This window comes from Hylobates moloch, unplaced genomic scaffold (genome assembly GCF_009828535.3).
Source record: "Hylobates moloch isolate HMO894 unplaced genomic scaffold, HMol_V3 SCAFFOLD_23, whole genome shotgun sequence".
Lineage (NCBI taxonomy): Eukaryota > Metazoa > Chordata > Mammalia > Primates > Hylobatidae > Hylobates > Hylobates moloch.
The window spans coordinates 6,731,342-6,748,752 of NW_026652298.1; the positions used below are offsets into that span (position 1 = coordinate 6,731,342).

The window sequence follows — 17,411 nt, forward strand, 5'->3', positions numbered from 1 at the left end:
AAGGTAACACTCATCTTTAAAAAGGATTGGAATAGAAGAGTTTGATTTGAAGTAGTTGATTTGCACATGTTAGTATCATTAAACATACTCAACTTGAATATGACTTAAATGATAATAAGTTAGTGTAATGAATTGATACCATTTTGAGAGCAGCTGGATAATGTAAAGAAACAAAAACTGAGTTTAAATTAATTTTTAGTTGTTCAAAGTTGAAAACTTTAACTGAAAATACTTCTGATCATAGTGTGACATGAAGTTAATATTTTTACCTATGAAAATGGTTATGTATATATATACACATATATGTATAGACTGTTACAGATAATTGTGTAAATTTGCTTGTGGAGTTAGTCTATATTTGAAATTATTTGTCTCTGATTTCTGATTTTCAAAGCTTAATGAGAGTTCTAGTAATAACCCAGCCCCCATTTTTTTTTTAAAAGACTGCTGACAGTTCAATTTGTTAGCATTTTACAGAAGATTAAACTGAACTCATAGAGTACAATTTAGACAGCTTTTTAAAGATTCAAGTGAAGTTTAAAATAATGGAAAAATTTATACTAAGATTTGACATCTGAAAAATAAATTTAATCATTTGATACTAAATTCAGAGGTGCTCAATCCATGTTGGAACTTAAACACATGTTCATTTGTATTTTTCTATTGGAAATCAACTCACTAAAACAAAAGGATTGTGGCTTTTGACAGCATACTAGTCCTAACAGTAAAGGCATTATTTTAAACTTTGCCACTTCCTGTGCTATATTGTATGTATGAGGTGAAACTCGGGAATTATTTTGTTTTCTTTTGATCTTCCTCTTTATTTAAGGGCTTTTTGAGGGTGGGGGTGGGGGTGGTCAGACACTTTTGTTAGAACCATGTGAATGGCATTGTTTTTTCTGTATTGCAAATTAGTATTTCTACCACTCTCCCCAGGCCTACACGCCCAGACACACACATACCCAACCAAAAAAATCTCCCAAGCTCCTCTCTTAGGTATGTTTCCTTATTATTCAGTTTTTCTGGGAACAACTGATTGCATAAGAATATAGAACCACCTGGAAGGTGTTAAATAGAATCTCTAAGAAATTAGGAATAATTTGGATTTGATTAGAATGAAAGTAAATTTTAAAAATCAAGAATGCCAGTGAGCGTTTGTCATATAAAACTATCTATAGATACTACTGGTACTGATCCTGGGTTGATTTAATAATCTTAGAAATGATTTAGAGACAAAGACATATTTGAAAATAATGAGAGTAAAATGTATTAATATGAAGATTTTGGTTCTACTGTTTCAGGGTTGGTCTAAGGATTTTGAGTACTAGTTGAAAAGATGTTCAAAAGGAAGATGTACTCTTTACTGTGTTTAGGTAAACTAAGAAATGTGTCTGCATAAACAAAAAAAGAAAATGGTTAATTGTGGAATGGTTAATTGTTAAATTCCCAGTACTTCCCATAGGAATACAATGAAACTCTCATTGTATCACACTTTACTATTCCTCTCTCACTTTCCCCCCCTGGGTTCCCAAGTATTGTTTTCCCTATTGCAACATTTAAAATAGCTATGTTCCTGAGGAAGACAAGAGAATTTTAGGAAAGACTTCAATAGAACTTTTCTAGTGCTACTTCCTTCCAGGTAAGTAAAAATTTACTAACGAAAATACAATATTTATTTAAAAAAAAAAAAAAAAGCAATTTGTCCCTGAAACTATAATTTTGTAGATCAAAAACTGGCAGACTTAAACATGATGCCCCAATTTGAGAAGTACCCTGCGGGGAATGTAATTAAGTGATTTATAACATAGCTACATAAATTGAATTCTGCTTAGAACCTAGTTGGCTTTACTGGAAACACCCTCATGCAGCTTATATCTGTGACTTCAGTAGTGTTTTTATGTTAACCAGGATTGTAGCTATTAGGTACATAAAAATTAATGGTTATTAAATAGTCCATCTCCATGCTGTTAATAATTTAAAACTGAAACAGGAATTCAAGCTGCCTATGAGAGTTTAAAAATAATGTAATTGTTTGATTTCTTTGGTGAGTGAGGAAGAAAGAGTGATGTATGTTCAAGTGTTAGTGTGCAATTGAGTTGAGTTGCATGAATAATTAGTGGCGACTAGGCATGGTGGCTCATGCCTGTAATCCCAGCACTTTGAGAAGCCAGGGCAAGCGGATCACCTGAGGTCGGTAGTTCGAGACCAGCCTGACCAACATGGAGAAACCCCATCTCTACTAAAAATAATTAGCTGGGTGTGGTGGTGCATGCCTGTAATCCTACCTACTTGGGAGGCTGAGGCAGGAGAATCGCTTGAACCTGGGAGGCAGAGGTTGCGGTGAGCCGAGGTCGCGCCATTGCACTCCAGCCTGAGCAACGAGTGAAACTCCGTCTCAAAAAATAAATAAATAAATAAATAAATAAATTAGTTGCTACTGATCGTGTGTTTTCAGAAGTCCTATGGATGACTGTTTTTGTGTCAGTGACTATGTCAGCAACATATTATTGGCAGAGCTTAACATTTACTTAAGATATTAAGAAATGAGAAATTTCAGTGACTAGTAATTAGCTTAAGCATGGTCTTCTTGCAACTCAGCATTTATATATTTTTTCAGCTCCTTGGTAGTTTGATGAACTTTCTTGATTTTAGCTCACATTTGATATACTACTTAAGAATATGAAGTTTCATTGCTCAGAGTTCTTTTGGTTTGTTGAACATTCTAAATCAAAGCAAATTAGTGACCAGTTAATACAAATGGGTTGTTTTCTAGAGAATTCCAATATTTGCCACAAGCATACAGATTGAGTGACATAATTGCATCCAGTGAGTTAAATTATGATGAAAGCCAATGGGATTCATTTTATTAATAGGAACTTTGGTAAACAGAATTAAAGGAAGACAAAATTCTTCGTGGAATTTTTTTGACAGTATTCTGTTGAATTGCTTTGTATGTTGAAATGACTTTTTAAAAATATCTGTCTCATAGGAAAACAGTTGTTGAAATTATAGTGTTTTAAGAAAAAAGTAGTACAACATGTGTTCAAGGTTGAAAAGGGAAAATTAATAGGATTTGAGTAGACAGCTTGATACAGCTTGACTCAAGTACATTTTATTTGGTTTGAATTACTTGTTCACCATGGAAATTGTTGATATTTGTGAAGTGCATTTCTTTAAGCATGTTCTTTATATGAATAACGTTGAGAGCCCCCGTTAAAGGGAAAATACCATATCGATTGGTGTTGATATACATTATAACAGTTAGTGAAACTCATTTGACTGAAACTCATGGTATTGTAAACCGAAATAGATTTGTTAATAAAATAAAGACGTTAAAAACCAGCTGGGCGTGGTTGCTCATGCCTGTAATCCCAGCACTTTGGGAGGCCAAGGTGGGCTGATCATCAGAGGTCAGGAGTTCAAGACCAGCCTGGCCAAAATGGTGAAACCTGTTTCTACTAAAAATACAAAAATTAGCTGGGCGTGGTGCTGTGTGCCTGTAATCCCAGCCACTTTCGAGGCTGAGGCATGAGAATCACTTGAACTGGGGAGGCAGAGGTTGCAGTGAGCCAAGATCGCGCCACTGCACTCCAGCCTGGGCAACAAAGAGACACTCCATCTCCAAACAAACATTAAAAACCAACAACATTCAAACAGCACCAATTGTTATAAAAATGATTTTAAACTTTTTTTTGGTATTAAAACTAGTGTTCACAGTAGGAATTTGTTTAAATTGCTATGTTATAGAGTCTTTGCATTTGGTCTGTGTATATACTATTGTGTTAGTGCTAAGTTTTCTCTTCAAATTAATTGGAAAGCTTGCTGGGTGCAGTGGCTCATGCCTGTAATCCCAGCATTTTTGGAGCACAGGATGGGGGTATCACTTGGGGCCAGGAGCTCGCATAAGGAGACCCTTGTCTCTACAAAAATAAAAAATAAAAAATTTACTGGATGTGGTTGTGTGTGTCTGTAGTCTTAGCTACTTGGGAGGCTGAGGTGGGAGTATTGCTTGAGCCCATGATTTCCAGGTTGCAGTGAGCTATGATTGTGCCACTGCGCTCCAGCCTGGGCAACAGAGCAAGACTCTTTTTTTAAAGAAAGAAATGAAAACTTGATTAATTCAGATACTGATTACCCTTCACTTGGCTACATGCTTTTGTTTATACATTAAATTTACCTCTTCTGTCAAAATAATAGGAAACTAAATTAGTAACTGGCATCAATGTGATAATGACTCTTGACATCACTTGGTATAGTGCACACTTACAAGCCTCTTACCCCAACCATCCAGTGTAGGTTTACTAGTGGAGTTGGAATGGTAAACATTTTGAAATATCTGCCACAGGAACAATTTCCATTTTCTTCATTAATATAATGGTGGAAGAATATTGAGTTCAGAATCAGATGTGGCTAACATTAGATCTTTTGCTTATTGATTATTTAGATTTTGGGCAGATTTCTTAATCTGAGTGAATTTATTAATCTGTGAGGTGAGGATGACCACAAAAAGTATAATGAGAAAAGCACTGTTGGGCCAGGAATGGTGGCTCACACCTGTAATCCCAGCACTTTGGGAGGCTAAGGCAGGTGGATCACCTGAGGTTGGGAGTTTGAGACCAGCCTGACCAACATGGAGAAACCCTGTCTCTACCGAAAATACAAATTTAGCTGGGTGTGGTGGCACATGCCTGTAATTCCAGCTACTCGGGAGGCTGAGGCAGGCGGAGGTTGTGGTGAGCTGAAATCGCGCCATTGCACTCCAGCCTGGGCAACAAGAGCAAAACTCTGTCTCCCATTTAAAAAAAAAAAAAAAAGCATTGTTAAGGTTAAATTGTCTGCTATGTAAAAATCTTTGGTCATGTCACAGGTGTTTAATAAATGTCAGCTAATTATGTTGTTCAAATCCAGTAAATGAAGGAGATTCTAGGTGTAGATTTGTTAGAAGGCAAAAATGAATTTCTAGGTAGTGGGTCAAAGAATGAAGTAGTTAAATGATTGAGTCAGAAACTTCATGTATGTAGAAGGTAGCTATATGGAGAGTGTAGTGAAAGGAAAGAGGTGAGGAATTGAAATGTCAACTCTGAATTATCTGTGTGGCCAATTTACTTTGTATTATATGTGGCAGTATTTTTGTTCTAATTTGTCTTCCTGAGAATTGGGCCAGTTCCCTGTCATCACTGCATTTATAGAAAACTAATTCTTACATTCATAGGTATGGGAAGAGCATGAATAACAAGACAATAAAGGTGATATTTAATATTTAAAGTCAATTATAGGGCCAGGATTGGTGGCTCAGGCCTGTAATCCTAGCACTTTGGGAGGCCGAGGTGGGAAGATCACTTGAAGCCAAGAGTTTGAGACCAGCCTGGGCAGCATAGTGAACCTTGTCTCTACAAAAACAAAAATAAAAAGGTCAGTTATTGTCAGGCTACATTTATTTGCGAGGATAGAGGGAAATAATGTTAAGAAAATCTAAAGGTCACATTTGCCTTCATTTGTTCTGAAATTTGAACATGAGAATACCTGTGTAGGTGAGGTTGACGTAATAAGCACATGACACTTACAGAAGATAGTCACTTACTTTCTCATTCTTTTATATAGGTATTAAGGTCTTTCATCAATATATAAGTTTTCTCTTTTAAAATGTAGACATTGGGGGTCTTCTTCATATAGTTAACCAAGTCAGAAAGTAAACATTGGATGATGTTTGACTGAGAGCTTAAATACTTGACAAGGTTTTCCTAGGAGAATTTGTGGAGAAAATCTATGAATAGATGAGCCAATTTTTAAATAATATAAAATGGGGATACATGATGCAAATTAATTCTTACCTTTTAGTTCCACATCCCTTCTTCCATTACTTACAGGTTATTGTTACCATTAAGAACACTTCTTTTTCTTAAATGAGCAGGTTTATGTTGATTATTCAGAGTTGTTACACAGGACATAAATTGGTTTTATCATGTCTATCTTAAAGTTTTTCTTTTTCTTACTCTTACGAGTCAACCTAAAATTCTTTTTCCCCCCTGCTATCTAATTCCAGGTTAAGCAACCTGAAATTCTTGTAAAAGGGCACCTTTAATTTGAATTGTAATTGGAATCCTATGCTAGTGACAGTATATGGCTTTTTTGTATTTTTTTCTAGTAATTATTTGAATATGAAACATTCCACAGTAAATCCCAGACAAGAGCTATTGTTTTTCATTTTATAGGTGAGAGATTAAGTAACTTATATAAGATTATACAACTGGTAAGGTTGGAGCTAGTATTCAAATTCTGATAAATCTGGTACAAAAGTACGTATTCTTCTGTAATATTTAAATGTGAATTCTTTTTGTAGTTTTTGAGTCAGGGTCTTGCTCTCTCCCCCAGGTGTGAGTGCAGTGGCGTGATCATGGCTCATTGCAACCCCAACCTCCTAGGCTGAAGTGATCTTCCTGTCTCATTTTTAAATTTTTCATGGAGATGATGTCTCATTATGTTGCCCAGCCTGGTCTTGAACTCCTGGGCTCAAGTGATCCATGCCACCTTGGCCTCCGAAAGTGCTGGAATTACAGGTTTGAGCCACCATGCCTGGCCTAAATATGAATTATTATTGTTTTAAATGGAGTCTCGCACTGTTGCCCTGGCTGGAGTGCAGTGGCGTGATCTCATCTCACTGCAACCTCTGCCTCCTGGGTTCAAGTGATTCTTCTGCCTCGGCCTCCCGAGTAGCTGGGATTAGAGGGGCCTGCCACCACACCTGGCTAACTTTTTGTATTTTTAGTAAAGACAGGGTTTCACCATGTTGGCCAGGCTGATCTCAAACTCCTAACCTTGTGATCCGTCCGCCTCAGCCTCCCAAAGTGTTGAGGGAGGCATGAGCCACTGTGCCCGGCCTAATATGAATTACTTTTTTTTTTTTTTTTTTTTTTTAGATGGAGTGTCACTCTATCGCCGAGGCTGGAATGCAATGGTGTGATCTTGGCTCACTGCAACCTCCACCTCCCGGGTTCAAGCAATTCTCTGCCTTAGTCTCCTGAGTAGCTGGGATTACAGGCGCCTGCCACCATACCCGGCTAATTTTTGTATTTTTAGTAGAGACGGGGTTTCACCATATTGGCCAGGCTGGTCTTGAACTCCTGACCTCGTGATCCACCCGCCTCGGCTTCCCAAAGTGCTGGGATTATAGGCATGAGCCACCGTGCCTGGCCTAATATGAATTCTTAATAAGCACAATAACGGTATATCCCTCCCCTTTCCTCTCAGTCCCTATCATCTTTCTTCAGGGACTTTTGTCATCTCTTACTCTGCTACCTACTCTTCTGTGAATGATTTCTTAGGTTTCACTTTCCTTCTTTATGGGATATTTCATCATTCTTTGTACTGAAGACCTCATTGAGGAACTAGCCAGAATATTTCTTACTCCTAGGCATCTAGGAATCCGGTTTCAGGGAAGGTGAAATTTGTACTTAGGAACTACATGGAGGCTTAAAGACAGTATATCTACTTGCCTATCTAGTTTTTATCTCTTCTGCTTCCTTGTTTTTGTTTTGAGACAGGGTCCCACTCTGTGGCCCAGACTGGAGTACAGTGGTGCCATCACAGCTCACTACAGCCTCAACCTGGGCTCAAGGGATTCTCCTGTGTCAGCCCCCCAAGTAACTGAGACTACAGGTGCACATCACTGTGGCTGGCTAATTTAAAAATTTTTTGTAGAGTCAAAGTTTCACTATATTGCCCAGGCTGGTCTTGGACTCCAGCATTCCTCCCACCCTGGTCTCCCAAAGTGCTGGGATTACAGGCATGAGCCACCACACCTAGCCTACTTCCTGGATCTGATACCTTCACGTTTATAAAAATTTTTATTTCTTCTTATATCTTCAGCTTTCCACATTGGATCATTTTCCTTCTGCCTAAAGTTCATTCTTTAGAATTAGTAAGGATCTTTTCTTGAATTACTATATTTTTATCTGTCAAAGTTGTATTTCTGCCTTCTGCCATATCTGGCATTTTCAAGTCCCGATCTCTTTGAGGCTCTACATGGTAGATGAGGTCCTCCTAAGCTGTTAGGTTCCCTTGTGTACACTCTAAATTGAAACTTTTTATTTACTTGTCTAGAAATGTGTGTTGAAATCATTTTCTTGCTGATGACTCTACTCCTATTTTATATAGTTGTGTTTGGTTTCCTCCCTTATAGTAATTTTAATAGAAGAATCTAGAAGAAGATAAACTTGTGTGCTTAGCCACATTGAACTAGAAGTCTCTGTTAGCCATGTTTAAACTTACTTAGTTGTAGTATAGTGATAGAACTGCCCCTGCTTTAACACCTGGATTCCTCTCAGATGAGATTACCTTTCACATTTTGTAGCACTGATCATTCCTCAGATTCCTGGGCTTTACTCAATTTAGATTTTGAGTTACATGCTAAGATTTTCTCTCACATTTTATTAATGTCAAGAATTTTTTTTTATACTTTATCCATGCCATTATCATCTGTTTACCAAAAATAATTGGAAATCTTACATTGTTGAGTACAGTCCTCATGTTTACTATTCTTTGTTTGAGATCTTTTTTTTTTTTGAGATGGAGTCTTGCTCTGTGGCCCAGGCTGGAATGCAGTGGTGAGATCTCGGCTTACTGCAACCTCTGCCTCCCAGGTTCAAGTGATTCTCCTGCCTCAGCCTCCCGAGTAGCTGGGATAGGCACGTGCCAACATGCCCCACTAATTCCTTTTTGTATTTTTAGTAGAGACGGGGTTTCGCCATGTTGGCCAGGCTGGTCTTGAACTCCTGACCTCGTGGTCTGCCTGTATTTTTTAGTAGAGACGGGGTTTCACCACGTTGGCCAGGCTGGTCTTGAACTCTGGACCTCATGGTCTGCCCGCCTTGCCTTCCAAAGTGCAGGGTTTCCAGGCTTAAGCCACCATGCACGGCCTGTTTGAGATCTTTATTTGTTTTTGTTTTGTTAACTTTATTGTGTAATATCAGAAAAGCTATACTTTAGTAGTAATACTTTGTGTGTTTTTGTGTGCCAGAAGATGTCTTTTTTAGCCCTTTATATTGGGCTTTTTTAAGACTGTCAGAAAGTTTAAATCTTTACCCTAGTAAGTCAACATGTGTTTAATTTTTGGAAAGATGAACGTTTTCTCAGATTATTGTAAGCCCTTGTTCTTTTTATCCTTTAGCATTTCAATAGGTGAAGCACCATACCGGCTTTATCTTTTGGAGAGCTTGAATCCTCCCATGAACTGGAGAGTCCCTCCAGGTTTCCCTAGGAGTCCATATTTAGTTTTGGGTTTTGAGATGATCCATGAGGAAGCTTGATTTAGTTTTCGAGGAGGGAATCATTACAGATATCTACCCAGCTCACTAATTCACATGAGCTTATTTAATGTGGAGAACTTATTTTAATTTATTCTAAACTTTCCAGCTATGAAATTGATGCTTTTAAAAGTTTTTGTAAGGGAAGAAAGACTTCACTGCAACGTCTGTTTGATTACACACACACATTGATTAAATTATAGGAATAGTAGTTATTTTTGGCAACTGCAGTAGTTTTGAGAAAAGTCTGCCTTTAGCAATTATTCGTAGTATTTATCTTCAGAAATCAGGATTGAGTTGGTTGTTCTGCATTCATATAATGCTTTGAATGTAGATAAATGGTCAGTAAATACATGAATGAATTGATATTGTGAAATAGAATTCTCTCAGTCATAACTGAAGTATTTAGAAATAAAAGGAATGTAATTTCTCGCTTATTGGTAATAACTTTGTAAGTGGAGTAAAAAGGATGAAAAAATTGAAATTTTTATTCTCTTCAAATGGGGAAGGGAAAATAGAAATGTATTTTATATTCTAAATCTTAAGAGTCATTAGGTTGAAATTTGCAATTTTTTATAGTTAATGCAAGGCATGTTAAAATATAATTTGTCTTGGTTTTAACATTCTGAGCCACTATGTAGCAGAATTTATCTGTATTACTTGACATTGCCCAATTCTTCCTGTATTCTGTGGGATAATGTTTTAGCTTTACTTGTTCAGTTGGAACTTTATAGTTTGTACTTTTTTAGTTTATTTTACCCAGGAGGCAGCTGTTAGTTTAAAAAAAAAAAAAAATTGGAATATACTGTTCTTTTGGTGGTTTTATTCTATACTAAAATTTGAAATTGTGAGTGACTCTTGGTCGTGCTTTATTTATGCAGAATATCCTCCGAATCCTAAATCTAGAGCTCCAAGGATGCTGGTCATTAAGAAAGGTAATTCAAAAGACTTACAGCTATCTGGATTCCCAGTAGTAGGAAATCTTCCGTCACAGCCAGTTAAGAATGGAACTGGTCCAAGTGTTTATAAAGGTTTAGTCCCTAAACCTGCTGCTCCACCTACAAAAGTAAGTTCTAAATTACCACAAATGTAAATTTTGAGTTGATAACCAATTTATGTACTATGGGGGGAAATGTTAAAGAATTCGAAGTGTGTATGGAGGTACTTCGTGGGATGCTGAGTTCTAGGTGGCAAGAGTTGACCCCTATGTGCTCTTAATTATCTTTGATGTGGTGTGTGCGTGTGTGTGGTTTTATTGTTTTAGCAGTAGTAAGTGAAACTTACAATTTTTTTTTTTTTTGCTGGATGTATTTGTGATATATTTGCTTAATGATAATATATAATGCTGTTTTACCTGGTGGTCAGTTTTAGGTTTTGGAAACTTAAATGTTTCTTATTCTCAAGTGAAAGAAACCCAAGTTTATGTTTATGTAGCTTTGGAAAAATAGTAATTTAGTTAGATACCTAAATGTTCAGTTTTTATTTTGTTGAAAAAGAAAGGGACAGGGAACTATGTAGGAATAATGCAATGTGATACAAAAATAGTTTTTATGAGCCTAGTGTAGTCATTTTTGTTTTATAATATTCACTGTTTTTGTCTTTCTCCTGTAACCTGTTTTTGATAGCCATTAATGTTTGTGTGTTTTTCTTTAGCCTACACAATGGAAAAGCCAAACAAAAGAAAATAAAGTTGGAACTTCTTTCCCTCATGAGTCCACATTTGGTGTTGGCAACTTTAATGCTTTTAAATCAACTGCCAAGAACTTCAGTCCATCAACAAATTCAGTGAAAGAGGTATGACATTAAAAATTACACTTGAGGAATGTAACATTTTAATTATGATAATTTAACAGTAAATAAAAGGTAGAAACTCATTAAATGAATACATTAAAATGAGTTTCATTCCTTCAGAAAACTGGATTCATATACTTCATTTGTTAACCAGTTTTGCACTTTGGGAAAGTAGGAATCATTTAAAATACTTTAAATGAAAATTTCCAGCTGGATGTGGTAGCTCATTCCTATAATCCCAACATTTTGGGAAGTGGGACAGGAGGATCACTTGAGCCCAGGAATTTCAGACCAGAGACAGGTGGTGAAACCCTGTCTCTACTTAAAAAAATAGCTGGGCTTGGTGGTATGTGCCTATGGTCCCAGATCTTGGGAGGCTAATGTGGGAGGAACACCTGAGTCTGGGAATGTCAAGGCTGCAGCAAGCTGTGATTGTGCCACTGTACTCAAGCCTGGGCAACAGAGTGAGACCCTATCTCAAAAGTGGTGGCAGAGTGGGGATGGGGGTGGAATTCCAAACATCCTAATAAAGAATAATTTCTTTGGGGGTGGTGGGAGGGACAGGGTCTCTGTTGCTCAGGCCAGAGTACAGTGGCTCATTTGTGGCTCACTGCTGCCTTGACCTCTTGGGTTCAAGCAATCCTCCCATCTTAGTCTCCTGATTGTCTAGGACTACAGGTGCTTGCCACTGGGCCAGCTAATTTTTTACTTTTTGTAGAGACGAGGATCTCGCTATGTTGTCCAGGCTGGTCTCAAACGCCTGGTGTCAAGTGATCCTCTCTCCTCAGCTTCCCAGTTCCTGGAATTACAGGCATGAGCCACCACACCTGGACCAAGAGTAATTTTTAAGAAAATAATTATGAAAATTGCAATGTTATTTGATACTTGTGATAGTTACGTTGTAGGATTGAACTTAACTAATGAGGATTTGTATTGTATAATGTCTTCTTTTGGGGATGATGGACATTTTATTACTGTTAACACTGATTGGGGGGAAAGGAGGAATAAGAGAGAAAGGTGTGTATTGTTACTGTACTGACTGGGAGTACCTGGTAGTTCAGGTATTTCTTTCTCATTTGATCAAGGTTTTGAAACTCCCAGAACAGGGAGTTCTCTGACCAGTCTAGTGTCAAAGGACACCCGTAACACTTATATTATTATACCTGAAATTGCTTTGGGTACTGTATTGGAACCCCTCATATACTGTTTTTTATTTACAATCTCAGATACAGAATTTTTGAGCTTTGGGGGAAGGACTAGCATTCCTAGCTGGTTAATTCTGCTAAGATTAGTTATAATATACAAACATTAATGCTAATAAGTAAGCATTATTATGGTTTGTTTCCGTGACTAATAATCCAAATGACACAGAGTTTTAACATTCTGTTTTGTGTTCCACTGTCAAAACACCAAAGAACCAAAAACAAAAGGATTATTTCTCCCCTCCTCCCTGCCGTCTCACAAACATTTTCCCAGGTGAAATCCACTCTGATAAACCCTATGTATGTGTATAAATAATTATAAAATAGATTTTATTGGAGCAGTTACCGAACTCTAGAACTCTGTGTAACACAGTTTGAAAAGCTGCTCTTCTGTGTATTATAGAAAAGTTTAAACAATTCTAGGATGCATTTATAAAATAATATTTAGACACCTAATTTAGAATCATAGTTCTGAGTATTATCAGACCTTCATTGTTTGTGGGATAAGAAAATTCTTTTGTTGACTCATTCAGTAGGGGAAAAAACAGGGATAGAGAGTAGACTTTAACATAGACATTATAATCAATTTTGTTTTGTGAATAAAGGTAAAATAGGAAGCTGTGGTAGTAGTGAATTTTACGTTGACATTGATTCCTTGGCTATATATTTATCAGTATTTCTGAATTTCCTCTTAGTGTAATCGCTCAAATTCCTCTTCTCCTGTTGACAAACTTAATCAGCAGCCTCGTCTAACCAAACTGACACGAATGCGCACTGATAAGAAGAGTGAATTTTTGAAAGCATTGAAAAGAGACAGAGTAGAAGAGGAACATGAAGATGAAAGCCGTGCTGGCTCAGAGAAGGTAATTGAATTTATAGCAATACTTGATTTGACATTGATATGTCATTGAAATATTTGAGCATGTATTAGGACCTTGGAATACATTTGAATCATCTTGGAAAGAAACTTGGAAAGCCATTTGCATAAATAATGACTTGACCTCTCCCCTCCCATCTCCTCCTTACCTCCTTCCCCCTCCCCCCACCCCTCCCACCCCTCCCTTACCTCTCCCCCCTTCCTCCCCTCCCCTCCCTCCCCTTCCCCCCTTCCCCTTCCCTTTCCCCTTCCCTCCCCCTCCCCTTCCCTTTCCCTTTTCCCCTCCCCTTCCCCCCCCATTCCCCTTCCCTCTTCCCCCCTCCTCCTAGTTTGAGACAAAGTCTCACTCTGTCACCCAAGCTGGAGTGCAATGGCATCATCTTGGGCTACTGCAACCTTCGCTTCCCAGGTTCAAGCAATTCTTGTTCCTTAGCCTTCCTGGTAGCAGGGATTATAGGCGTGTGCCACCACACCTGGCTAATTTTTGTATTTTTTGTATGTCTGGCTAATTTTTTCATTTTTTGTAGAAACGGGGTTTCACCGTGTTGGCCAGACTGGTCTTGAACTCCTGACTTCAGGTGATCCGCCTGCCTTGGCCTCCCAAAGTGTTGTGATTACAGGCGTGAGCCGCTGTGCCTGGCCATGACTTCATTTCTAAAGTAGATTTGCTTCATTCTATAGTTTCTGTGGAAAAATACATTTAAAAAGCGTTCTTGTTTATATCTGCTTTCTTTTACTTCTCTCTTGCCTGCCTTCGTGCTTTTAGTTTTGCCTTTGTTGTATAGATATGAATACTTAGGGTAAGAAAGCTTTGGATATCCATCCTGGCTTAATTTTTCATTCCTAAATTTAACAATTATAAGTATTACATTTATGGTTGTTGGTTTTTTTTGTAGAGTTTTGCTCTTGTCTGGAGTACAATGTACAATGGCATGATCTTGGCTCACTGCAACCTCTGCCTCCTAGGTTCAAGCAATTCTCCTGCCACAGCCTCCCAAGCAGCTAGGACTACAGGCGTGTGTCACCACGCCCAGCTTATTTTTTTGTATTTTTAATAGAGACGGGGTTTCACTATTTTGGCCAGGCTCGTTGCAAACTCCTGACCTCAGATGATCCACCTGCCTTGGCCTTCCAAAGTGCTGGGATTACAGGGGTGAGCCACTGTGCCTGGCCACATTTATGTATTTTCAATGGAAGCTTAGTTAGGATCTATTAAAAGTTTTTGATAACTGTATTCTTTAGAACTCATTCTTTTTTTTTTTTTTTTTAACTCTCTAAAAATCAGGATGACGACTCATTTAATTTACATAACAGCAATAGTACTCACCAAGAAAGGGATATAAACCGAAACTTCGATGAAAATGAAATTCCTCAAGAGAATGGCAATGCCTCAGTGATTTCCCAGCAGATCATTCGGTCTTCAACCTTCCCACAAACTGATGTTCTTTCAAGTTCACTTGAGGCAGAACACAGGCTAGTATTTGTTTGTACTTTTTCCTCAGCATTTTCTGTATTCGAGATTTCAATATTACAGAGTTTTTATGTGATTTAACAGGTTTATTGAAATACAGCTTATGCCATAAATTTCACCCATTATGATATACAGATGATTTTTAATATATTCAAGGTAGCCCTTTGTTCATTTGCATTTACTTTTCATTTGCACTCTGTCCTAGGCAGCTACTATTCTTTCTATAGATTTGCCTTGTATATGTATCTTATATAAGTGGAATAATATAGTATGTGATTTTCGATGTCTAGCTTCTTTCACTAAGTATAATATTTTCAAGTTTTATTTGCATTGTAAGCACGTCAGTACTTTGTTCCTTTTTTATTGCTGAATAGTACACTATATGACTATACTGCTTTTTTGTTTATCAGTTGATGAATATTAGTTGTTTCCACCTCTTTTTTTTTTTTTTTTTTTTTTAACAGTAGGCTCTAGTCCAGTCTTTTTGACTGTTTTGGATAATGCTGCTGTGAACATTCATATATAAGTTCTTGTGTGGATATGTTTTTATTTCTTTTGGGTAGATACCTAGGAGTTGAATTGGTGGGACATATGATAGCTCTGTGTTTCACATTTTTAGAAACTGACAAACTATTTTCCAAAATGACTATGTCATTTTACTTCCTCATCAGCAATATAGAAGGTTCTAGTTTCTCCACATTCTTACCAACACATGGTACCATCTATCTTTGATTACAGTCATTCTAGTGGGTATGAAGTATGATTTCTTTTTGTGGTATGATTTCTTACCAACACTTGGTACCATCTATCTTTGATTACGGTCATTCCAGTGGGTGTGAAGTATGATTTCCCTAATGACTAATAGTGTTGAGTATCTTTTTATGTGCTTATTGGCCATTTATCCTCTTTGGAGAGAAATAACTGTATAAATACTTTGCTCATTTAAAAAATACATTTTCTTAATAAGTTGTAAGAGTTCTTTATATATTTAAGTCTCATATATGATTGGCAGATAATTTCTCCCATTCTGTGAGTTTTTTCATTCTCTCAGTAGTGCAACCACCTCCCACCCACCCCCACCCTGCCCCCACCCCCACCCCACCCCCACAGGCACCTTTTGAGATGAGGTCTTCCTATGTTGCCCAGACTGGTCTCAAGTGATCCTCCTGAGTAGCTGGGATTACAGGCTTGCACCACCATACACGGCTTCAGTGGTACCCGTTGAAGCGCAGAAAGTTTTAATTTTGATGTAGTTCATTTTTTTCCTTGTATGGTTTATGCAGGTTTTCTGGATGATGTGAGGTGGGAGTCCAGATTCATCCTTTCCCGCGTGGATAGCGAATTGTCCCAATATGTGATTTATTTTTTGAGACAGTGTCTCACTCTGTCACCCAGGGTGGAGTGCAGTGGTGCGGTATTAGCTCACTGTAACCTCTGTCTCCCAGGCTCAAGTGATTCCCCCCACCTCAGCCTACCAAGTAGCTGGGACCACAGGTGTGCACCACCATACCCAGCTAATTTTTCTATTTTTTGTAGAGATGAGGGTTTCACTATGTTGCGTAGGCTAGTCTCAAACTCCTGAGCTGAAGCGATCCTCCCACCTCGCCCTCCCAAAGTGCTAGGAGTACAGGCATGAGCCACAGTGCCCAGCCAGTAATTTAGTTTTTACTGTAAATTTTTTTTTTTTTTTTTTTTTGACAGGTCTCGCTCTGTCTCCCAGGCCTGGAGTTCAGTGGCACGATCTTGGCTCACTGCCACCTCACCTCCTGGGTTCCAGAGATTCTTGTGCTTCAGCCTCCTCAGTAGTTGAGAATACAGGCACACGCCACCACGCCTGGCTAATTTTTGTCTTTTAGTAGAGATGGGATTTCACCATGTTGGCCAGGCTGGTCTTGAGTTCCTGACCTCAAGTGATCCACCTGCCTCAGCCTCCTGAAGTTCTAGGATTACAGGCGTGAGCCACAGCTCCCAGCCTGCTGTAAACTTTCAACAGCACTTTTTGCTTCCATCAGGGTAGTCTAAAGCGTTTTAAAAAATAGTGATCTCTTAGAATTGAAGAGTATTCATATCTAGAATTTATTTTTGTTTTTTGTAGTTAAAAGCAGGTATTTTTGCAGAAATGACATACCCTTACTGTATTCCTTAAATAACCATATGGTTTGGCATAACTAAAGGATTTAAAAACTACGAAAGCAAAGAAAGTTAATAGTTTATACCCTTAGATTATCATATTATTATTCTGTAATTGCTTTGTATAAACTGATTTTTTTTTTTTTTTTTTAACTTAAAAAGTCTTACATCTTCTAAGAGCAAGCTCAGGGCTAAGTTACATTTATTAACAGCCCAGTCGATTGACTTGACTTTTTGTCAGTTCTTCTAGAACCTCATTTAATTCTAAGACAGTGGAAAACTGGGTTATATCTCCTCTTGGATATCTTTTGTGGAATTTATTTATTAATTTCAACTTCTATTTTAATTAAGAACATAAGCTACATGAGGCCAAACATTTTGTCCATCTTGTTCACTATTGTATCTAGCACCTAGAATGGTGCTTGGCAGATTACTTTGCTTAAATTTGTTAAATGAATGAGGGAAGTAAATATTGCAGTATTTTTCTACCTGTTTTGTAAATCTATAGTTTTTTTGAGGAATATTTTAATTTTACTTTTTATTTCTAATTTTTTCAAATGTTTTAATAGTTTAGTTGATATTTCTCCTGCCAAAGGTTATACCTGCTCCCTTAAAAAACAAAACAAAACAAAACAAAA

At 37.6% G+C, this 17,411-nt stretch overlaps 1 protein-coding gene across 10 annotated transcripts in view; it reads left to right on the forward strand.

Moving 5' to 3' along the window:
* GPBP1 (GC-rich promoter binding protein 1) overlaps positions 1 to 17,411 on the forward strand; it is a 91,010-nt gene that overhangs the window by 63,803 nt on the left and 9,796 nt on the right. For 7 of the 10 annotated variants that reach the window (XM_032145530.2, XM_032145532.2, XM_058433828.1 and 4 more), the window contains 5 exons: positions 937 to 996; positions 10,184 to 10,368; positions 10,956 to 11,096; positions 12,991 to 13,158; positions 14,458 to 14,645. In XM_032145530.2, coding sequence (XP_032001421.1) covers positions 937 to 996; positions 10,184 to 10,368; positions 10,956 to 11,096; positions 12,991 to 13,158; positions 14,458 to 14,645 — 742 coding nt within the window. The remainder of the gene's footprint in view (positions 1 to 936; positions 997 to 10,183; positions 10,369 to 10,955; positions 11,097 to 12,990; positions 13,159 to 14,457; positions 14,646 to 17,411) is intronic. The other 3 variants (XM_032145533.2, XM_032145535.2, XM_032145534.2) reach the window with 3 other exon arrangements.